The following is a 24388-nucleotide window of genomic DNA, read 5'->3' as shown; positions in this document are numbered from 1 at the left end:
TCATGTTTATTTTATCCAACTAAAATTTCTATGCCTGCTGGGCACAAGGCCTATTAGATGCTGGAGATATAATGATGTAAAGGACAGATATAGTTCCTACCCTCTGGAAACTTTCATTCTAAGCTGGAGATCTGGAGCAAATCATTCGTGGTACACTTACCTATTTGCTGTTGTGATAAAACCTACAAAGCATGAGTATAAGTTGCTTTAGAAGGTTAGTGAATGTAAGCAAACCTAAGAATGCCAGTAAAACTATTACTATCAGACATTTCATAGATGTGAAACTCATAATGAAATTTACTAAGTAATTTGTTTCTCCTTTTTGAAATTTCCTCATACCTTAGGATTGTGTACTTCCCTCCCTGCCTCACAATGTCCCTCTGTATTTGAGCATCATAACCTACTGTAAATGTTTGTTTGCATGTTTGTTTTCTGTGAGCTACTTTGGGGGTATAATAAGCTCTTTGTATTCACCTCTAGTCCTAATTCTTAACAGAGGGGTTGGCCTATTATGAGATTTCAATTCCAACTTGTTTGCGAAACATCTTGAATTATCTGGGAGAGTTCTGACTTCACATTTTCTGTTATTGTTTCAATGAATTTTTACTTTTTTGAATATGCATCTCGAGTTCTTAAAGTATTTTTTTTATTACACAGGATGTTGTTAAATAAATCAGAAAATATGGATAAGCAAAATTTGAAACAAAAAAACTGCTTATAATGTCACTATTGGGAGATAACTTTAAACAATTTGCCATGTGTAATTTTGTATCTTTTTCTGTACATACCTGTATCTCTATAATGTTTTTTAAAAAATTAGATTGTACCGAGCATATCGTTTAGCATAACCTGATTTTGTCCTCTTAATATATTAGGTACATCTTTTGCTGGCAATATGTGTGCACATATTTTTAATGGCTACATGGTATTTTATTGTACATTGCATGTATCATACTTCTATCAGTATTTTATTGATGGTTGTTTTGTATCCCATTTTTTACTGTTATTTACAGTGCTACAATGACCATTCTTAGAGCTAAACCTTAACATACATCTCGATTTCCTTAAAAATAAATATTTAGAAATGGAATTGCTGGCCCAAGTATGTATAATTTCCATTCATAAAGAACTCCTATTTGCATAGTATCGGAGTGCTGCTTTCCCTATATTGTCTTCTACATAGGATATACATGTTTCACATGTGTCCTGATATTTTTGAAAAAATGGTTGACCATTGTAACTAAATCCTTGATTCCTTCAGTTATGACTAAATGTGAGCCTTGTGCAAATGCTAACCTGGTGACAGTTACTTAAGAATAAACTATATGATACATTGAAATAAATGAGAAATGAAAGGAAATCTCAAATTTTTATTATCATTATTATTGTGATAAGAATTTACATTTACTTTCTTATGGTATGGCGGGGGGCGGGCGGTGGGAAGGAAGTGGCAGGAAGGAATGGTATGAAGGCCTTAGACCTCTTCTGTACTCAGGTAGACAGGTTATCCTCAGAGATTCCGGACTAGAGTACAGCTGTTAGATGAATCAAATGACAAATAAACACCCTAGGTGTCAATGCTCATCTGATCCCAGAAAAAGCGTTGATTAAAGTGCCCATGGAAGTTGAATTCTGATGAAGCACAACTAGGCTAGTGCTGAAAGTGGATGGTGGTCCAATGGCTGATCTATCTATGGAAAATTACCGAAGTTAAAGAATTACAAACAGAATGCAATCTTAACATTGATGCCAAGAACAAACATTTGTTGAGTGCTTACCCCTTGCCAAGTACTGTAAGTCTTTACAAGCATCTTCATAGTAACCTTTAAGGTTGGTGTTAATACTGTGATGGCTAATTTTATGTGTCAACTTGATCTAAGTAATAGCCAGATAACTGGTAAAACATTTCTGGATGTGTCTGTATGTTTCTGGCAGAGATTAGCCTTTGATTCAGTAGACTAAGTAAAGACATCGCTTTCACCACTGTGGATGGCATCATCCAGTTTATTGATGGCCCAGTGGAACAAAAAGGTGAAGGAAATTCTCTCTCTTCTTGATCTGAGACATCTATCTTCTCTTGCTTTCGGACATCTGAGCTCCTGGTTCTTAGGCCTTCAGAGTGTGGGATTTAACAGCAGCAGACCCCTGCTTCTTAGGCCTTTGGATGTGGCCTGAATTATATCACCAGCTTTCCTGGTTCTCCAGCTTGCAGCTGGCTGATTATGGGATTTCTCAGACTCCATAACTGTGTGAGCCAATTATTATAATAAATTGTCTATCATCCATCTATCTATCTATCTATCTCTCTCTCTCTCTCTCTATCATCTACCTATCTATCATCTGTCTAAGCTGTCTGTCTGATCTATCTATCTGTAATCAGTCTCCTGTTGGTTCTGTTTCTCTGGAGAACCCTGGCTAATAAAAATACTACACTAGTTCTCTGATACCAAAATACCTACTCCCCTGGTGTCAAGTAGAACCACACTGGATATAAACTATTTTTTTTTTTTTTTTTTTTTTTTAAAAGCTTAACGAGAACCACACTAGATCTAAACTTTTTTTTTTTGTAGAAAGCTTTAATGAGGTAAAATTCACATACAGTATAATTCACCCATTTATTGTGTACAATTTGATGGTTTTTAATGTATTCATAGTTTTACAACCATTTCTACAATCAAGTTTAGAATATTTTCATCATTACCAAAAGAAACTTCACACCCCGTAGCCATCACCCCACAGTGCCTCTTTCCTTCCCTTGCCCCAGCCCTATACAGCCAATGAGATACTTTCTGTTTCTATTTGCCTGTTTTCCATTTAGTATAAATAAGTCTTACAATATGTGGTATTTTGTGACCAGCTTCTTTCATATAGCCTAATGTTTTCAAGGTTCATCCATATTGTAGCATCTTAAATCTAAATTCTTATGATGCCACTGCTATTATTTTCTTTGAGACCCTACAGGAAGCTCTTTAGTCCATCTGCTCAGAATTTTTTCAGTTTTGTGCAAGATTATTTTCCTTTTATGTGTTTTGGATTATATAGTTATCACTAGCCATATATTTAGTTGATGTGGCAGGAATAGTTATTAATTCCTGTTTATGCTTTGCGGAAGGAGCAACAATGATCATGCCTGGCAATAATGGTGTATAGAGAAATCTAGAATTATATTAGATTTTCCATGTATGGTGGTAGATGTTTGGCTCCATTTTATAAATTAAGGACAGCTATAGTAAACTACAAGTTTCTCTAAACAAATATGAATTTAGTTGAATGGATAGAGGAAACATAATTGTCAATTTGTACAAAAGAATGCTTCCTTTGCCAAATGTTATTTTAAAAATACACTAATTTCAGGTGACATAGGAAAATAAACCTGAATGTAAGCTGTAGGAAGGTAGGAGAATCAAAACAATCTTAATTAGAGAAAAATGGTTAAGGCTCAAATTCATTAAATGAGTATATATTTTTCTTAAAATATACCTCAAGTATTATGTGTGTTTAAGAGGAAAGCTAGAAGTTATGACTTAGGAAAAGATTAAAAATCACCTATAAACCACAGAGATATGTATATAATAAAAATGGATCATGCTGTAATATTCTTTTGTAACCTGTTTTTTCAGCCAGCGGTTTATCATGGGCACCATGTCATGTTGATAATCTACTTCTGACATCTAATTGAAAGAGCACACAACTATAATGTAGTTAATGAATTTCCAATTGTGGGATACTTAAATTGTTTTCTGTTTTGATCTGATTTTTTTTTTTTTCATATTATAAACCACACTCTGATAGATGTTTTTGTATCTTAATCTTTGCAAAGGCCTTTATTATTTAGCAGGTTGACATTTCTGATGCAAATGGACAAAGGTTTGAAAAGAGTTGGGGATGGGGAAAGCATTACTTTACTCTGAATTTTTTATAATAAAGAGGTTTAATTAGAAAATGGTTTAAGTTTTAATGTGGATGGAAAATAAAAAAAGACTTTGTTACAGGCAAAGCCAATGGGCTTTTCCCATTCTTGGGAGTATAAGAAGCCACGGAAAGCTCTCCTGACAAGCATCTCCCCACTCTGCTGGGCTCCAGGGCCCTATACTTTCTTGATTCTCTTATTATGCCAACATTTCTTTTTGACACCTTTTGTTTCCTCATTTTTTTAAATATTCTTTTCTGTGGCAGGCAGACTTTTTTGAAAATCAATTATCTTCTTTCCTCCAGCAGTTGTGGTTTGCTTTCTTGAAAGGTTCTTTGACTATTGCTGTAGTACTGATGTTTTTCTGGGATTTCTGGTATAGTTATTCAGTTGCAATGTAGACTTCTGAGAATAATTTAAGAAGACATAGCTCACTTAGAGTTGTGGATTTTTTTATATACACAGTAATTTGAATTTTCAAACTCAGTATTCGCTTAGGAGTGCTTTGGATTTGCTGTCTCAAGAGACTTGGGTCCAGGGACTTAGCATCTACAATTTGCAGTGACTGTCTATTTTTCACTGATATTTATTTATCTGCCTGAGATCATGCTGTTTCTTCTTTCCTAACATCCCCTTTCATAATTACCCCCTTTCTACTCTATAAAAGAAAGGCAGATTTCTACTTATTGTAAATATTTCTTAAGTCTAAAACTTTCAGGGCATCAAACAAAAGGACAATTCAAAATATTTGGGGGAAGCATTTTTTAATCAAGTTGCTATCTCTTTTTTGCACAAGGCACACCTTTTCTGAGTTTTATTTTTTTGTGTGTTTAGCGATTATCAATATTTGCAACATATTTATGTTTTAATCAATAGCTGCTTTCATGATACAATGGCAGAGTTGAGTAGTTGTGACAGAGACTGTGTGTCCCACAAAGCCTAAAATATTAAGTCTCTGGCCCTTAGTAGAAAATGTACTCAGTCCTGTTCTAGTTGGCGGTGAGCCAATTAGCACCATTCATTCAAAAAATTTATTTTGAGGGGGGTACTTTTTACATGCCAAATGCTGTGCTAGATGCTGCATTTGTGTGGCTGGAAAGGATTTGTTTATACTTGTTCAAACCTTGTTTTGGGAAACCATTTTTGTACTAATTCACTGGCTTTTAGCACTGAAGAAGAAATTCCTAAAAAAGGCCTCCAAAAAGTTTTTTTTTTCCTTTCTCTCGAACTTTTAGATTATAAGTTTTGCCTTGGGTTTTTATTAATTGGGAAACTGTTTCTTTAGGAAGAGGGTCACAGGTATGTTTCCTTCTTATTATTAGGGAATTGTTTAGATAGATCTATATAAGCCATTCAAGCCTGAGAAACTGACCTCCAATATTGTTATCCATGAAGAATTCATCAGTTCTGTTATCTGTAAATCTGTGGATACGTAGCGTGAGTGAAGCGAGGTAGAAGAATCATTTTCAGTGAACATGCAATCAGGTTAAGTCTCAGTAACTGTCAACATTTGTTACTTAGAAATGTATTCATGGAATTCCATATTTTAAAGTGGACTAAACTCAATAGGTATTCCTAAAAGCTTCGTCTTTGCAGTTTAAAATTGCTTTCTAAAGTGTTTTTAGAGTATCTGAAGTGACTGCTTAATTCATCAATTACTTTTGATACACAGCATGTTGATTTTTCAGTATGAAATGGCACTAAACTATTTCTTGGTCTCTTTCTATGGTATAGTCATAATAGTCCCTTTAGCCCTTTTTAAAAATTAGATGGATGATATTTTATTCTTGTTGCTGGTGGATACTCAGTTTGCTTTGCTTTTAATTTTGTATCTGCTGGACAACTTTCTGGCAGTTCACTTCTGGGGGGTTTTAAGCTATTTTGATTGACTTTTTATTATTTTTCCTTACTACCTTGGAGGTTAGACTCCACCTATCTGAATATTTTCCTGTGAAAGGATATTTCTGACAGACTCTTACTGTGAGTTTGCTAATTCATGCCAGAAGAATGTTCAACATGAAATAGATAATTAATCCAGACAGAATCTAGGAAAACTGAAAAGTGAACGTCCCTGCAGGGAGCTCTTTGTGTCTTTTTTTTCTGTTCCTGCAGAGAAATCAATGGAGTTTGCATTGGAAGATATCGTTCCCTGTAGGGAGGTATCTCAAGGAAGCTGCAGCTTCTCACATGGGGGAATAAAAGAGAAACCTAAAACCCCTGGCTGCTGAGTAGTGAGTCCCGTGGGTGGCTTGATAGTCTAGATCAATCCGTTTAATAGGTGCCTCTCTGTTTTTACCTGTGGCATTTAACAGTCCTAAGCTTCTTCTATCCAGATATTAGAATTACAGGTCTGCACTGCAAACTGCCAAATGGTTTTTCAGAAATACAGAATAATTTGAAAGCTCTCTAATGTGCCTTTTTTGGAAATGCCATAGCGATGTTAGGGATCATTAATATGTGAGTAGCTTTACCACATCAAGTATAAATATTTTTTATCTAAGGCACAGTTCGAGATTTAGATATGTACCTTTATGTTATTTGCCATGAACAGAAGTTGAGCTACTGTAATAGGAAATCATCATTATTACCGTCCTTTAGATTATAAGGGACTTAAAAAGGCAAACTCAGTATTCATTCCTATTATTTTCTATAACGCTGCCTTAATAATAAACTAGTCTTAGATGTTAAGAGACTGAAATTGCTTAAATAAACCCGTGCTAGTCATTTTTTATACATATAACCTTTAACCCCCTATTATGAGGATAAGAAAGAATGTTATTTTTCCCATTGTTTCTGCTCCATTGAGTGTGTCTCTTTAAACCCCCTCTTATCCCCTGTTATTGTGTTTTGGTAACAGAAGCATCCTGTTTTGTGAATTGCGTGTGCTGAATTAGCTTAAGAGGGCTTCACTGCATGATGATGACTTGAGTCCTTTAATTGTGAAGGCAGTTTCTTTTACCTTCATTATGAAAAGGGCAAATAAGGTGGTTTTCATAGCCTAAAGGTTTTTTTTTTTTTTAAATAAAGCTTTTCCTCTGTTGGAGTAAAACATCAGGACAAAAGGAGTAGGCTGTTCTTAGGAATTTCTAGAAATAGCTTCTGAAAGTAAAATTAGAAGATAGCTATCTGTTCCTCTGAGAAGGAACAAAGTCATTCTTACAGCACAAGAATTAAAAGCAAAGGCTCTGATTCTTTTGGGATTTATTGTTTGTTCCATTGGTCATAACAGCAACAATCATCTTTTACTGTGTCTAAAGCACATTTGCGTACAACTGTCTCAATATGGCCTTTACTGTTAACCTGGTACTATACATAGAGCAGGTGTTACTAGTATTGTCTGCTTTGCAGCTGGGGAAACAGATTGGAGAAGATTAATGACTTTGCCATAGTCACACAGCTAGGAAATTGGAGAGGCTGGGGTTTCTGACTCCAATCATGCGCTCTTTCTAGTATACCACACTGCGTAGGGTCCTGTAATCAGTGCTGTTTAGTGTTGCTAAAATTCTTGCAGAAGAATAATATGAGAAAAGTATTCTCCCTGAGAAACAAAAATAGCAACAAAATATGCATAATATAAGCACTTAAAATAGAATGAATTCTCCAAAATCTCATAGACAAATGAAGCAAGATGTTCTGAGTCATTTGTACATAAATATTTATATGCTATATGTGCACAATACCTAAGTATTATTCCTCCTATTTTATTTATTTATTTTTGCTTGTTTTGCCCTTACTGTTGCATGGTGGATTTAGTATTATAGGCTAGTAATTTCCTCAGCACTTTGCAGATCATATTGCATGCTCTTTTGGTCTTGTTAATTTTGAAAAGTCTATTGTTACTCTGGATTGCTCCTTTGTAGATTCTTTATTCTATTTAGTTCTGAAGATTCTCTTTGCTTTTGGTGTTAAGCAGTCATAATGTATATAGGTGTAAACTTATTTTTATTTTTTCTGCTTAGGACTTAAATGAGAGAATTAATGTCCTTTATTGATTTTTAAAATTTTCGGTTATTATTATTTTTTCTTTTTTTATATTTTAGGAGAGGCAACCCTTGGTTGACCTCACAGATTTCAAGGACCTTGTCAGTTTACAGTCCCTTATTTTTTATATTTTACGCCTATAGCACCTGGTCTTCCTAGGTGGTCTCCCATCCAGGTATTGACCAGGCCCGATCCTGCTTAGCTTCCGAGATCAGACGGGATCCGGCTTGTTCAGGGTAGCATGGCTGTAGACCATTATCTCTTTAAATAGTGCTTTTTTCTATTCCTATTTTTTAATCTTTATTTTGAAATAAATTTAAACTTATAGGAAATTTTCAAAAAATAGTACAGATATATACATAGAATAAAATATTATCTGGCAATAAAAGGAATAAGTATAGATACATGGTACGACATGAATGAACCTTAAAAGCAATGTTAATTGAAAGAAGCCAATAACAAAAGATCACAGATTGTATGATTTCATTTATAGAAAAGGTCTAGAAAAGGCGTATTTATAGATACAGAAAGTAGAGTTATGAATCCCTAGGATCGGGGAAGCATGGGGGGAAATGGGGAATGATGAATGATTATAGAGTTTCCTTTTAGGGTGATAAAAATGGTCTAAACTTGATTGCAGTGATGCTTGCACAACTGTGAGTATACTAAAAACCGTTGAATTGTGTACTTTAGGTAAATTGTATGGTATGAGAATTGTATCTCAAGCTTTTCTTTTTTTAAAAAAATAGTACAGTAAGTTCTTGTATCTATATTTCACTCTGCTTTCTGTAACATTAACATATTTTTCATTACTGTAGCATAGTTATCGAAACTGAGAAATTAACATTGGTGCAGTACTATTGCCTAGATTATGAATTTTATTCAGATTTCACCTATTTTCCCACTAATGTCCTTTTACTGTTCCATGATCCCACACTGCATTTAGTTGTCATGTTTCCTAACTCTTCCATTCTGTGTCATTCCTTAGTTTCCTTTGTTTTCATGATCTGGACAGTTTTGAAGAGTCCTGTTAGTTATTTTTTAAAAATGTCCTTTCGTTTGGATGTTCACGGTGTTTCCTCATGATTAGATTGAGGTTCTACATCTTTCTCAGTATATCATATAAGGGGTATGTGATATTGTACGTTTTATTACTGGTGATGTTGACCTTGATTGCTTGGTTAAGGTGATGTATTCTGGGTTCTTCATGGTAAAGTTATTATTTTTTCTTTTGTAGTTAATAAAATATTTCTGAGGAGAGACCGAGACTAGCTAATTGTTCTGTTTGTCCTCAAACTTTTGCCCACTAATTTTAACATTCATCAGCAAATCTTGCCTACAACAGTTATTCTTGTAGTAATCTGTCTGGTGGTGAATTTTTTCTTTCATTGCTTCTACGTTTATTAGTTGGAAATCTTCTGTAAGGAAGAGCTATTCCTTCTCTTTTATTCATTCGGTTATTTATACCAGTGTAGACTCATCAATATTTGGCCATGGGAAACTCTTTCAGATTGGCTCCTATGCCCTTTTAACAAGTTCACGTCCTTTTTTGCACATTTCTGTACTTTATGGCAGTATAAGATACTCCAGATTTATGTTTTCCCTGTTCCATTCCTGAACCAACCACTTCTCCTAGGGCTGCTTTAAAATTAAACTTCATTAGGAACTCTCTGTGAAATAAGAAAGACCACCTCATTTGGTGCTATCTGACTTTGAACTTCTTTTTTATATTTTGTAACTCTAATCTCTCTGGTCTATATTTAGGGTAACTTCCTATCCGTTAGGTTAATAATTTCATTGGCTATATATTTTTCACTTCTAGAGATTCTATTTGGTTCTTTTCCAGATTTGCCATTTTTCCATCATGCCATATTCTTTTACTGGGAATTAAATGCCTTGTCTTTCATCTTGAATTCTTTTAAGTGCTTTTGTATTACTTTCTCCTTGTCCTGTTACCTGAAGATCTTGGGTGTCTTAATCCTGCTATTTGCTATTTTGCTGATTCTCACTCATGTTGGACTTGTGTATCATATGTTTTGAAATTTTTCTTTCGTCATGAACTCATTTTTAGAGGTGTTTATTTTTTGTGTGTGAATCATTTGGGTTATGTGTTATAAGATTATCCGTCAAGAGTGGTTCAGGAGCCCATAACTCACTACCTTTTTAAATACCATTACACTAAGGGTATAGCCTTTCAAGGGTGCTGGTTTTATGTGGGGGTCTCAGTTCCAACTCCTCATCTTCTGTAGGCTAAAGGCTATATCTCTTACTGTGTGGGCATTTAAACACAGCTTTTAGATTATGGAAACTGACAACTTCCTTACAATAGCTCAGTGCAGGTATTTCCTTCTTTTGTTTCTTTATCAATCATTTCAGCTGTGACCCATCATACTGCCGGATCCAGAAGTCAATCTGTTTTTTGAAAACAGACAAGTCATTGAGTAATGAGCAGAACAGGGCAGAACAAGCTAGTAAATGCCATGACCATGAGCCTGACTAATCTGATATAATTTAACAGATTGCACAGGTTAGTGGATCAAATCCACAGGGCCCAAGGAGACGGACATAGCAAGAAAATGATAGGTTGAATCCAAGAAGCTCTCAGGGCCAGAAGATCTACTCAAGAATAGCCCAGGATTGAGAAGGTCAGAGAAAGCAGCCTTCTTTACTAGAGGCTTCCCTGCTCCCAATTATGTATGGGCTAGCCTGGGTTTGCAAATATTCCCCACGGGTATACCTTTCTTACACTTAAGGCCAGAATTCATGGCTGGGATTCTAGAATATTTTCTCATGGTCTATATGTATAATACCATTTCACGCATTAGTTTTTAAACTTAGTAGGAAGTAGACTTTTAAAAAAATTTTTTGTAAGCTCTTGAAAATACTTGGAGGATATAGCCTCACTCCCCACCTAGCACCCTTGGGAAGGGCAAGAACCTTTCTGTACTTCTGAAATTGATGGCCAGAGATCTTTTTTTGTTGATCTGAAAAATGCATCAGATCATCTGGGAGGTCATACTTCCTCCTGGTATTTTGATTTATAGAAATGTTCAAATAACAAAGCTGTTGTTGACCAATCTCATGTCTGAGTTTTAGTCCTTTTTTCCTCTTGCCTGCAGGATATTTCTCTCTGGATGTCTTTCCATCAGTTCAAATTAAACACATCTCAAACAGAGTTATTCAGCCCCCATCTCCTGCAAATGTGCTCCTTTTTCCAGTTTTCCCTCCTTTTTTAATGTTGCTTTTTATTCACCCAGATCTCTTGGTTCAAAGTATTCCACTTTCCAATTTATTCTCCAAGTCCTTCTTTTTTCTAAATCTTTATTTTTTATAGTGCTGCAGAGGGGAGTAGAAAAGGAAGCAGCCCTTATACTGGGCCCTACTCAGTGGCAGCTTCTTGCTCCATAGGGTTAAGGAAGACTTTGTGGAAATTAAATTTTGGAAAAATCCAGGTGTAGTTGCTTTTTATGTTGCGATGGATAGAAGGGATGAAGTGAAGAGCGAAGGCCCCTCACTCCCTCCATCTTACCTCAGACTATGCCCTGGAGCCCTGGGGCAGAGAAAGCGGTACTTAAATTTCTGCTTCTTGGGATTGTTGACTGCCACATAGTAGAAAATGACAAGCAGGAAGAAAGACACGCCCAGCATGTTGGCGAAAATGGCAAGCCGCATGTCCTTATCAGCTAGGCTTGGCTCCAACGTGGTCTGCCTTGTTCTCCAAGTTCTTTTAATTCTTTACTCTCTACCTCAAATTTATCACTGCTCAGGTTCCAGTACCATCAGTAGTTAAGTACTGATAATCTGTTATATACTTATTACTGCGCTAGGTAGTGAGGAATGAGAACTGTAAGACGTGGTCATTGTCTTTAAAAAAAAAAAACTTAATATCTAGTTGATGAGACAACTCGCATTCACGAAAAGAGTGAACAATATTAGACAGTATATAATTAAATGCTAAATTGGGTGATACAGAGTTTTAAGTGTTAGAAATTGGAGGAAAGAAAAGGATAAAATGAGGGCTTGAATCGTAAGAGAAAACTTAATTGTGGAAGTGAGATTTGACCGGCTCTTGAAACAACATAGATTGAAGTTGGATAGGCATTTAAGGTGAGGAGAAAGCATGGACAATTAGTGGGTATACTGAGCATAAGATCTTTAGAAAACTTTTTAGGATGTTTATGTTATAGGAATTGGAGAGAAAGAGGTAGATGACTGCTTTGACTTTGGCTATAAGACTACCAGATGAATCTTTCAAAGGTAGCATTTTAATTTTATTTATTCCTCAATTCAGAAATCTCTAGAGGCTGCCTTTTCTTTTTGATTCTCATTCACACTGCTTTGATATTCCAGGTACTCTCTGATCCATGAGCCTCTCCTCACTAGTACTAATGCTTTTGGTGCCTACAGCATCCTTTTCGTGTATGTTTTGACTTTTGTTTTCCATTTCCTTATGGATTATCTGCCTGGTTTTGTTCATTCCTCCTTTGAGTCCCATTTTAAGACTTACTGCCTCTTGAACCCTCTCTGATGACTCCCATCCACTGACATATCTTTCCTTCCTAGATTCTTCTTGAAACTATTTTCTGTCGAACTTAATTCAAAATCTAATCCTATACCTTATGGTTTTCCAGTAATTTAGAATTATATACATTTCGCTTTCAACAGGGTGCTAAGTTCTTTGAAGGGTTAGATTATGTTTTATATTTTATTGTTCCTTTTGTATACTACTCTGGGTATATACTTGATGTTGAAAGCTTTTAAGAACTTTTTAAAAAAATTTCAACACTAATTTACATTAGAGCTACTTCTTTGTGTAAATTTGCCTATTATCATGCCTGGCACATAATACTGCCCTTAGTATATGTTAATGGAATCCAAATTTTGAGTGGATCCCAAGTCTAAGAACATTTTTCTTCTCTTTCAAGGAAAGTAGAACATAAGAGCAAAAGTACTGAATGCAAGTTTTCTGAAATACTCTTTCTTCTGTCTTCTTTGAGCTTTTCCTTAATCTATGTCCTTACATATATGTTATTCATTTATTTTTGACATATTTTTACCGACTACCTCATGTAGCTTCTCTAAATAGTTTATGTATGTAAATGGAGATAAATTGTGTATGTTAATTCAAGCTTAAGAGATGAGATTGGAGTATTTTAGAAAATTAACCCTTGTTAAACTCTGTCTAATTGATCTGTGTTGGTACTATTTCTGCCCGAGTTTTAAATTTTTAGTAAAATATCAAAAGTGAAGAAATCATCTTTTATAGTTGGAATTGAAGTTAAGAAGACATTTGCCTATCCATAAAACCAGATATTGAAGTGAACTAAGAATACTTGGTTTAAGGAAATCGGATCAAGTTAAAAATAGAATTTTGGTTGGGCTTTAGATTTTATCACTTAACCTCTTAAAAAATCTGAAGTGACTAAAAAAGTCTTAAATTATTATTATAAATAATATAATTATTCTCCTACCTCCTTTAAAAATTTGTTAGAGTGGTTATGTAGTTTGAGCAGGGCTGAAAAACTATAAGAACTGTGGATACCTGGCTTTAGAAATGTCCTAGCATTATCTTACCATTCTTTGTTTCAGGGACTGGTTCCTCAACAATGTATGTACCTAATCTGGAGTTTATTTTTTTTTATAAGTAGATTTTTTTTTTGATAGAGACCCGAACTTTATCTTTATTTATTTATTTTTAAAGTCAAATCTCCTTCCATTACCATATATTTGAATTTATTGTCTGTGCAAGTGTGTGTGTTGGGGTGGGTGGCGAGTTAGTTTTATTTTCTTGGTTAACCAAAATAAAGTGGTAAAAAAAGCAATCATGAGAGGCAGGCTGGATCTTCTTTAACAGCAGTTTATATTAGTTTAAATAATTTCTTTTGAGGGGTGATACTTTATCATATCTTCTAGGAATGGTCTTGTTCTTTTCTTAAGTTTCCTTGTAAGGAAAGAAAGCGCTTTTGCTGATGGCGTCACAAGAGTTGGGATTTTGTTAGGCATTGACTTTTTATTTGCCTCACAGGTTGTTTGTATTCGCTCCACTTGGAATGCTCTCTCTCCAAAGCTGAGTTGTGATACAAGACCTCTCATTTTGAAGACCCTCAGTGAACTGTTTTCTCTGGTTCCTTCCTTAACAGTCAATACAGCTGAATATGAGGTATGTGTTTGGAGCTCAATAAATTGTTTCTACACTGAGAAGACATGTGCTTTAGAATAACTTTTAGAAAAAATATTTGTATCCTTTGCTAAAAATCCTTTAGCACTTTTTGTTCTGAGAACATAGTGATATATTTATGGACTCTAGGTGTGGGAGGGTATCCACCCTTATCAATTCTGCGTCTTTAAGACTTATTTACATAAAGAATACCAAGTTTTTATTCTGAGAGTAGAGTCGAAATTTTAAAAAGTCAGTATGTTAAAAATAGTGTTTCTAAAATTATAGAATTCACGAGGCCAACAGTTTAAATTCATTTCATTGGTGTTTTCACTGTTAAATAGTGTACAAAGATTTTAACAAAAGCAGGCAGACTCTCCCAGTAGTTGCAGACATATTGTCATCTGTGTTTTGCTATAGAGATTTGATTTTTACATGTTCATATCCTCTCCCTCCTTCCCTTTCTCCTTCCCTCCCTTCCTCTGTGGGTGTGGGTGTGGGTGTGTGTGTGTGTGTGTGTGTGTGTGTACATATATGTATATCATCTTCATCTGTACTCTTCAGTGAGAATGATTATAAAATCAAGCCATCTTAGAAGAGGAAAATAATTTTATAAACTACTCAGTGTTTGTCATTGTAATGAATTGAAAAACTTGGTGAAAGATGCTTTGCTAAAAGATTCATATATTCCTGCTTAACATTTTTATCACTATTTCTTCTTTGAGTGAAATCAAGAGGGTGGCAAATTCATTTGTCTCCACTTTTGTAGCCATGTTCCCTTCTTTCTTTTCCTTCAAAGAGCAGCAATTGATTTTCACTCGAAGTCTTAGTGGACTTTTAGTTTGATTCAGTGCTTCACAGACTAACAAACTACTCCTCTGTCAGATTCCAGGAATAGTCCCTTTTATGTTTTAGATCACATGATAGGACAGGATTATAGGATAATACTTCTAATTTTCCTAACTACACACAGTGAATAAAATAAAATTTGTTCTTACTAAGGATACAATACCTAGCACAGTGCCTGGCACATAATACATATTTAGTAAGTAGTTGTTGAATACAGGATTGAACCAATACAGGATATTGTGAGTTTATTCCCACATTTGGACTTTTGTTTTAAGGTATTAAAAAAGAATCAGTTTGAAACTCAGAGAGTATATAGTTCACCAACACTTTCTTCTACGGCTTGTATTCACTTTTACATACCTTTACGTTATCAGAAAGTCTGCCGGGCTACTGAGAAAAAGCTAAGACTAAAAACCAAAGGACATGTTGTATATATTTATTTTCTGTCTTCAAGGACTGAACTCATATACCTTGGATTGCTTGTACTTTGAGTTATTTAGCTTTTATTACAGATTAATATATGAAATATGTGCATTTCTTATGTTTGCTTACTAGTGGCTGTAAATTGTCTTTTGGATTAGGTGTTTTTTCCTCTTCAGATTTTACATTCTTTCCACTGTAACTTTATTTTGGTTTATCTTCATGCTTATATTAATATTACGATTGCTCTTTTGTTCAGATAGACTGCTTTGGGGCCGTTCCATTCATCTGTTTCTTCCCTTCAGTGACCATAGTCTACTTGGAAGCAGAAGTAGAGAAATGTAGAGGGAGACCTCTCTCTGTCTCTCTTTCTGTGTCCCTCTCTCTCTCCCCTTCTTACTCCCCATCTCCTCCCTCTCATTTCGTTTCTTTGCTTTCTCCATCTGTCCTTCCCTGTGTGTGTTTAATTTGTTTTCTGTTAACTGCTTAGAGTTTGTTTGGATTTAAGCCAGAGTTCAGTGTAATTTTTCCAAAGCATTTTGTATATCATTGCTATCCCCTAGTCATCTCAGGGCCTTGTGTGTGCCTAAAATGAAGTCCAACCCCTTTATATCTAATCAGTAAGGCCTTTACAATCTGGCCTCACTCTGCTTTTCTGCCTCTTGCACTCTGGGAAAACTGAACTGCTTATAGTTTCTTTATCTGCCTCCAAACTTTTCTTTCTTTTCCTTTGTTCATGTTCTCTTGGTCTAGAATTACTTTCTTTTTGACCTCTAATTTTAAAATCTGTTTTAGGATGTAAAGAATTGGTTTAACTCATTTCATCCTTTGAGAATTTTTCTTCAACCAAGAGTCTATTCCTGCCAAAGTTTTTTTTATCTATACTTTTCTAAGAACATTTATTTCTATTTTATACTACAGGAATATATATATATATATTCTATTTTATTTCTATTCTATATATATTCCTGTAGTATAAAATAGAAATAAAATAGAAATAAATATATATACACACACACACACACATGCATATATTTTCCTCATTAAATTATAAGCTTGTTGAAAATAGAGCCCATGTTTCAATTAGTGTATTTTCTGAATTGCTTTGCAGAGTGTTGGTACATTTATTCATGATTCAAAATATGTTTATTAAAACTATACTAGGCCTTATAGATACTAATAAATAATAATAGATACTATTTTAAAGTACCTGTTATACTCTAGCACTCTTCTTGCTTCTTTATACCAATTAGCTCTAATATCTGATAGAAATGTATTATTTTCCATTTTATAGCTGAAGAATTGAGGATTCAAAAAGTCTACCCATTCATTAAACAAATATTTATTGAGTATCTGCTACATGCCAAACAAGTAACTTGATCAATACTGTAGTTTCTAATTGAAAGCTAGTGTCTAAATCCAAGACTTTCTAGCTCCATAGCCTTTATTTTTCCATTATATCAAATTGTCATTCCCTGCCTTCCAAAAGCTCTAAGGTTGGTAAAGAAAGTAGGCATAAGCAGTAATAATTGTAATAATATTTGATGAGTACCATTAATCAAAGGGCTATGAGAGTGTGGTGGGAAGTAACCAGGATTCTTAGGAGGAATTTAAGACAACCTTATTTAGTTGGTGTTATTACACTATGATCCTGAAGAATTTCTAAAATATTGCTTCCCATTGGAAATTGGGGAATAGAATATGCGAAGGCAAGGAAATACAGAAGAACCTTAAATGATTTAGAAGTACAAGAAGTTGGATGTGGCTTAAACGAAGAAGACATTGAGTGTTGGAAGATAAATGGCTTATGCTCAATTACTCATTAAATATTTGCCATTTGAGGAACTGGGTTTTGTATTCTTTATGTTCTGGGCTTTGTGGTCTAGGCCTTTAAATTAAAAAGCCAGTCACTGCCCTAAGGAATGTACAACCTAGTAGAGAGTTAACCACATGCACACAGTTAATCATACTAGATACTAAAGTACTCCATGTGTCATATGGCCACTTGGAGAAGACAGAACTCTCTTCGGGGTAAGGGGTCAGGAAGAGTGGCATGAAAGAGAGGGGTACATTTCTACTAGGACTTGAGAGGTCAGTAGGAAACAGTTGAGTTTGTAAATTTATTAATCTTATAATCTAATTATGTTTAAAATATCCATGTGTTTAAATGATGAGTCTGTTTCTAAGTATTTTCATTTTATGAATGATGGGTAAATACAGAATAAGTCAATTAGTAGTGGTATAATTTCTAAAGTGATTTAATTTCCACTATTTGCTACTTTAGATTGTTTATTCTTCGTTTTATCTTTGCCTTAAAAATTTATTCTGATATTTGTTGATGTTTCAGAATTTTAAAGTTCAAGTCCTCAGCTTCCTCTGGACTCATACTCAAAGCAAGGTACTATTATAAGGGGTGTCAGCAGAACAGAACCAAGCTTGCAAAGAACTGTCAAATAAGATTCTCAGAATGAAAAATATAACTCCTTTGAAATAATTTCTTGATTTTGAAATAATTATGACAAATTTAGGTTTTAAATATTCTCAGTTTATGCTTGTTAATATGTTCGCACCATTAAGTATACTTATTACTTTGTGAAGCTGGTATTTATTGCCATTGTCTCATATTTTTCATGGCCCTTCACCTTTCCTGCTTTGTCCCTCCACCATCAACAAATGTATTAAACAAGCAAAACTCCTGTCCATTTTTTAGATGTTGTTTCTAATCTAGGAGTATAGAGAAAAGGATGTTGGTGATGTTATAGTCAACTCATGAGCGAAAGATTCCAGATGCTCACTTTCCCCATTAGTTTCTGGAGCATCAGAATCCAATTCCAGGCCTATCACACTCTAAACTCTTATACACCTTCCATTAAATCATACTGCCTCATGGGGGCCTGAGTGATTGTGAGTTACTTGATGTTTAGTATCCAAACTAGGATAAAAATTGAGTACTTCTGATACCTCTGGCCAGTGCTTTGGGACAGTGTAAGCAAGGTTTGAATACCATTTCCGAAGCACTGACAGTAGAACTTTGAGGTTGGTGAGGGAAGATTTTTTTCCTTCAGAGTTGATGTTTAATAAATATTGTCTCTTTTGTTTTACTTTTACCCCACCTAGGACCCAGTTATAGCAAATGCTGCATATAAATCTCTGGCACACTTTAGTGCCGGAGAGCACACCATTCTTCATCTACCTGAGCAGGTAGGCCTTTCTGCTTTCTCACTGATCTCTCTTTACTGCTGTGTTTTACAACTTTATTTGTACCGCCCCTCCCTTAGGAGATTCATACCTGATGGATGTATATGTAACTCTGGACATGTCTATGAAAGATAAGAATTTATATTATCTGTTTAATCCCTAAAAGTTTATAGTGGTCTTAGAAGTCACAGATAATGAATTTAAATTTCTTTGAAGCAGGCAGAAGACACCTGTTGTGCACATGAAGTCCCCTTAAGGTGTCCGAGTGTATGACTGCATGCCGGTGCCCATTGCTGCAGAAAATCTATGCCACCACAGGAAGCACTTTAGTGCGCCATCTTGGACTTCTAATTCAAGCATGGCCTGCACAGACTAAGGTTTATGCTTCCTGTGCAGCCAGAGATCTTTGTTTGTGATACAGAATTGAGATGCCATGTGAAAAAATATGCTGTTTATTAGTTTAGTGTGAAATGATGTGTAGGTTAGCCCCAGAGAACTTGATAAGGAAAGTATCACCATCTTTTAGGGGTTAACACATAGTGTGACATTATTTAAGTATTTACATTAAACTAAAAATATACATTTTTCTGGTATCTACCTAATAGAACCAGCTTTAAATTATTAGGTTATATCCTGGAGTTAAGTGTCTTATTTCAATGTTACTACTAATTCAAATGCATAGAAATGTTTGTTGAATGCTTTTAGAGTGTAAAGCAGACATTGTGTTAGAAGAAGTGATATGTAACTTTACCCAGAATCTGTCCTTGAGGTCAAATGGCAAGAAGTTTGGGTATGACTTTCTAGGCATCTTCAGGCATTAAAATGAGTTGACCCTTTCTTCTAGATTGAGTTTATAGATCAGACACCGATATGAACTAGGCCAACTTTTGTTCATTGAATTGAGTAGGAGCCACCACAGAAGGAGGACTGAAGGACAGGCTCTTGTAATGCCAGATCCTAAGGAAGGCAGGATTTCTCATGTAATTGGGGACGCAAAAACAGATTGGTTGGCTTGTCACGCAGTTATCGCAAATGGGAAGCCTTAAGAAAAAGTGTTCTATGACTCATAAAATTTAAAAAGATGAGACTGCAGACTGCACTGTGGTGACTAGCAATACCCAAAGTCATGTGTAAATTTAGTGTGCAAACTCCTACCAATAGATTAGTTGCAGCATCTGGGAAGATAATAAGCAATTGCTAACTTAGGTCACAGCATAATAACCTTTATTTTTAGCTATTATTCTTGAAATATCCCAGCTGGAATAATAGCTTTTATTAAATAGCTTTAACATATTGTTGACTATTTAGCCTCTCCCTTTCTAAATGTTGTTATGTTTATATTTTTTTTCTACTTTAGGTTTATATCCAGCTTCTGATTATGTTTGTTGAAATTTATATTCAGATAAGTGCTCTACTCAGTAAATATTAGATATTTTCTTAAGCTAACTCTCTATATTCTCTGATCCTCGAATAGTCATAAATAGCTCTTTATACCTTCTGACATAAAAGTTAGTGACTCTAAATCGGAGTTTCTGTGCATACTTGGGTTTTTCACCATCAGAGTATTTTAGCCATGCTTTTCAACCTTTTCTTCTGCCCTAACCCCCTTCTGGAATATGACTTGCTCCCAAAAGTAGTGGTTCACTATTGTGGATATTCTCAGCTGGATTAAGGTGAGGGGACAAAAGTGATTTCAAAGGAGTCTGTTTGCCTCTGATGCCCACTTTTGATATAGATCCTGCCTCCTCAAAGATAATCGCTGTTTCCAAGACTGCACCATGCATTCTTCTTTTTATCGATTACTTAGTTTCAGTTTGGATGTTTGAATACCTAAAGACTGAAAGTCCGGAAAGTGGACAATGTGTTCATATCCCAAACAAGTCCCCAAAGTCCTCAAAGGCTAAGGAGACAACCGAGTCAGCTCCTTCCCCACCACCCCTCTGTTTTGTAGATTATGACAGTGATCTGAAACTGAGGCTCATTTTCTGTAAAAGCTTATTTTCAGTTGTTTCAAAAGTCTCTACCAGATATGGACTTCTATAATATAAAAATTAAGGTTCTTTGTTGTCAGAGATTACTCATTCTGCGCCAAGGGCAATTTCATTTACTCACAAAACTGAAGGTTACCTGTACACTTTTTTGGTGAGAGTGCACCCACATTCTTTCTTTCTGCTTGTGGAAACTTGTGAAATAATCCTCTAAATGAGCACAGTATGAATTCCAAGTAGAAAGTTTTTTTAACAGATACAGTGCATCCCTACCAACCTGACTCCATTTGTGGATTATAATGCAGCTACTTTTGTAAGCACTATCCTTTGGATTCACTAAAGAAAGATTTCTCGTTGATTGATACATCAATTTAAAGCTATGAAACTTATTGAAAGCTAACAGGCTGGTAGACAAAAGGTGTTAGAGGAGTGGCAGACATCAAAAAAACAAAAAAAAACGAGGGTTGAATAAGACATTACATCTAAGGTAAGATGGAAAATGTCATTGAAAGTAGCACTGAATGAGCTACCATGTGAGTTAGGAATTTGAATACCAAATTCGTGAACTCATCTTTCTTGTTATTGGTTTGTTATTCGAAAGTTATGTGAGATTATTGATGAGAGACACTCAAGGCATGCATTGGTTTAATTATCACTTATTGGACATGTACTAAGTGCTAGGCCATCTTATGAGCTGGGAATGTTGGATGAATCCATATGTTTCGTTGATTTGTAAAAATATTGTTAATCACTTGAAACATGCAAAGTTAGCCTACATCTAAACATTTAAAGTTGGTCAAAAAAGTTCAGGGGCTTCTTTGAGGACCTGTTAATTCTAATGTTAATAAAGAGACAAAAATGTTTTCTCACTTTTAGTTAATATTTCCTTGTTCTTTTAAGCTATTTATCCTTCTCCTCCGCCTTATCTCTAGTGCTCCGCGCCCCCACCCCCCCGAAAACAAAAACAAAACCAAAAAACAAAAAACTGTAGAGGATTGCTTTTCTGGTAAAACATTTAGGTAGAAGATTGACTCTTCTCTCTGACTTAAGTTCATTAAAAATATTCAGCTGTTTAAAAATTAAATTTTTATTATAGAGATCTTAAGATAAATTGTGTTGTTGATTTCCGGAGTTAATTTTAGAAGTGAGTAATATAAAAGAAATCATTATGTATGCCGAGTTGGTATTAATATGGTGTAACCTGTTCGGCTTTGATTTAAGTGAATGTCACTGCATTCATCAGAAGCTGTTTCTCTTTTTAAATGAATTTATGCACATACTTGACATGTTCCAAATAAAATCTTGTTTATATACAAACTCCTGGATTTTCATAGGTCACACACACACAAAGGCGGTTGAAAGGTTATCTGAATCAGAACCCTTAGTGAGGCGTTTTGTATGATAAGCTTTCCAATATTCAATTGGAAGCAGATTTTAAAAGTAGTTTATCATTTTATATTTGGCTTTTTAAGTTTCTTCAATAAAGCTTAGATGTAATTGGAAGGGCATGGTTGTGTGTATTCATGCATGTGTTTTAATTATTTGTGTGGTTTTCCCTGGTCTTTCAGGAGCTAATGTAATATAATTGCCAAAATTATATAATTTTAGTGGGTATTTTTTTATATGAGATCTCTTGATTTTCTTTAGCTGTACTCATTGTACACATTGATCATATTTAGTTGTTGCACACAAACCAAGAGAAAAGACTGGCGCTAGCATAGGGAACAATCAATTCTTTAAGAGATGAGCAGAGAACAGAAATGTGTGGAACCAAGGTCTAACAATAAGTGCTAATTTGTTCAGGAGAATCAACTCACCTTTGAAGAAATAAAATTGAAGGAGTAATTATACTATTATAAGTTAGCAGAGTGTGTCATCTATGCTTAAATTACAGTGCATCTGTAGTTTGTTAGATATATACCAGATAAATTAATATAGGCATTCAGTTATGTGATTGTGAAATTAGACACTTTAAGATGGAGGAGTGGATTAGATTTTTTTTTTTATTCTCAACCTAGTAGGTCTTTCTTTAGTGGCTCTCAGAAATACTGATGATAGCCTAGGTGTTATGACTCATTTTAAGTAATTTAGGTTGACGGAGCATAAAGACTGGATAGGCTATAATGTGTGCAGAAATAATTGTCTCCCTTTCATACTAAATAATTCTGGAATTAGAAGCATTTGATCGTTTGGCATAATTAATACACCAGCTAAGGTCCCTCTGAAGGTGGTGGTAGCTTCCGCTTCTGCTTCTTACTCTTCTGCTTGTGCTGCTAACACCTCTAATCCCTGTTTCCCCTTTCCCCTTTCTTCTTTGCCTTTCTTATAGCCTCTCTTCCTTCCTCTTTTCTTCCCTTCCTCCCTCCTTCCTTTCTTTTCAAACAGCTTTATTGAGACATAATTCATATTTCATACAATTCACCCATTTAAAGCTTACAATTCAGTGGTTTTAGTATATTCAAAGTATTGTGCAGCTAATCACAGTGCAACCACAATCTAATTTTAGAATGTTTTATCAGCAGTCAATTCCCATTACCCTTTCCCAGCCCTAAGCAACCATTAATCTACTTTCTGTCTCTATAAATTTGCCTTGCCTGAACCTTTCCTATAACGAAATCATATAATATGTGGTCTTTTGTGACTTCTTTCACTTAGCATAATGTTTTCAAGGTTCATTCATGTGTAATATGTGTCTGTACTTCATACTTTTTTATTACAGAATAATATTCCCTTATACAGATACACCACATTTCATTTTTGTATTCATTGGTTGATAAGCATTTGAGTTGCTTTCATTTTTTTAACTATTATGAATAATGCATTCACATTCATGAATATTTGTGTGCAAGTTCTTGTGTGATTATATATTTTCATTTCTCTCAGTTATATACCTAGAAGTGGAATTGCTGGGGTATATGATAACTGCATTTAACTTTTTGAGAAATTGCCAAACTGTTTTCCAAAGGGGCTGCATTGCTTTACATTCACACCGGCAGAATATGAGGGTTCTGATTTATCCACATCCTCACCATCCCTCTAAGTTTTTGTATTAGCTTAATTGTTTATCTCTGCCCTCTCCTCCCAAGTCTCCTTTCAGTTGCGAATATGATATATATGAGAGCTTCCCAGTGCTTCAATGGACTGGCATGGTAACGTGTTTCTGATGTAGTCTCCAGCTGTAGGCGTTGTTGTCTGTTTCCCCAGTATGCTTTTCAAATATTACTTTCAATTTATACTATGATGTGTAAAAAGTCAGGAAACAAGGCAAATGGACCCAGAACCAACTCCTTTTTTGAAACTTTTTAGACAAGTAGGACTGGTTAGAGTCTCTAAGATTACACCTGATGATATTAAACCTGGCAACTTCCTTGTATGTATGCAAACCAGAGACACTTGGAAAAGCCCGCTTGTGAGAACCAAGAGGTTTGCAAACACGCCAGGGTTTCCCTGGTATGCACCAATATCAACACATGCCATCATGCCCTATGTGGAGCTTACATTATTGTTATCTCTAATTATGGCTGGCTCAGTCCTCTGAGAATTAGATACTCAATACTGAAACAGAACTAAATCTTAGAAAGTGCTCAGGTAGTCAGGTTGCTTTCACTCACTGTTGAAGAGAACACTAGTTATGGTTAAAAGGCTTCGTTGGATTTGAGGTTATTATACTTAAGAAAAGCATTTCCTCTTTTTTTAAAATCCCCCTGCAAGAATCCTGACTCAGTGCAGTTCCTAAATGGAACAGTGCTTTGGGGACCTATGAAGGCCGTCTGCAGGAATTGTTAATTATTTCTAAAAATAACTCCGAGAGACAGGCTAATGGTAATGACTGGGTTCTGGCACTTTATGGTTATAGCAACCACTTTTATATATTTTGATTTCCTC

At 35.1% G+C, this 24388-nt stretch overlaps 1 protein-coding gene and 1 pseudogene across 3 annotated transcripts in view; one reads left to right on the top strand and one right to left on the bottom strand.

Moving 5' to 3' along the window:
* The window catches only part of FOCAD (focadhesin), a 252868-nt gene that overhangs the window by 132356 nt on the left and 96124 nt on the right, over positions 1-24388 (top strand). For 2 of the 3 annotated variants that reach the window (XM_006918338.3, XM_015594517.2), the window contains exons 16-18: positions 13917-14051; positions 17665-17715; positions 18435-18518. In XM_006918338.3, coding sequence (XP_006918400.1) covers positions 13917-14051; positions 17665-17715; positions 18435-18518 — 270 coding nt within the window. The remainder of the gene's footprint in view (positions 1-13916; positions 14052-17664; positions 17716-18434; positions 18519-24388) is intronic. The other variant, XM_025051385.1, reaches the window with a different exon arrangement.
* On the bottom strand, positions 8026-8144 carry LOC112485065 (annotated as a pseudogene).

This window comes from Pteropus alecto, unplaced genomic scaffold, assembly GCF_000325575.1.
Source record: "Pteropus alecto unplaced genomic scaffold, ASM32557v1 scaffold95, whole genome shotgun sequence".
NCBI lineage: Eukaryota > Metazoa > Chordata > Mammalia > Chiroptera > Pteropodidae > Pteropus > Pteropus alecto.
This window is presented reverse-complemented; position numbering and strand designations above follow the sequence as displayed.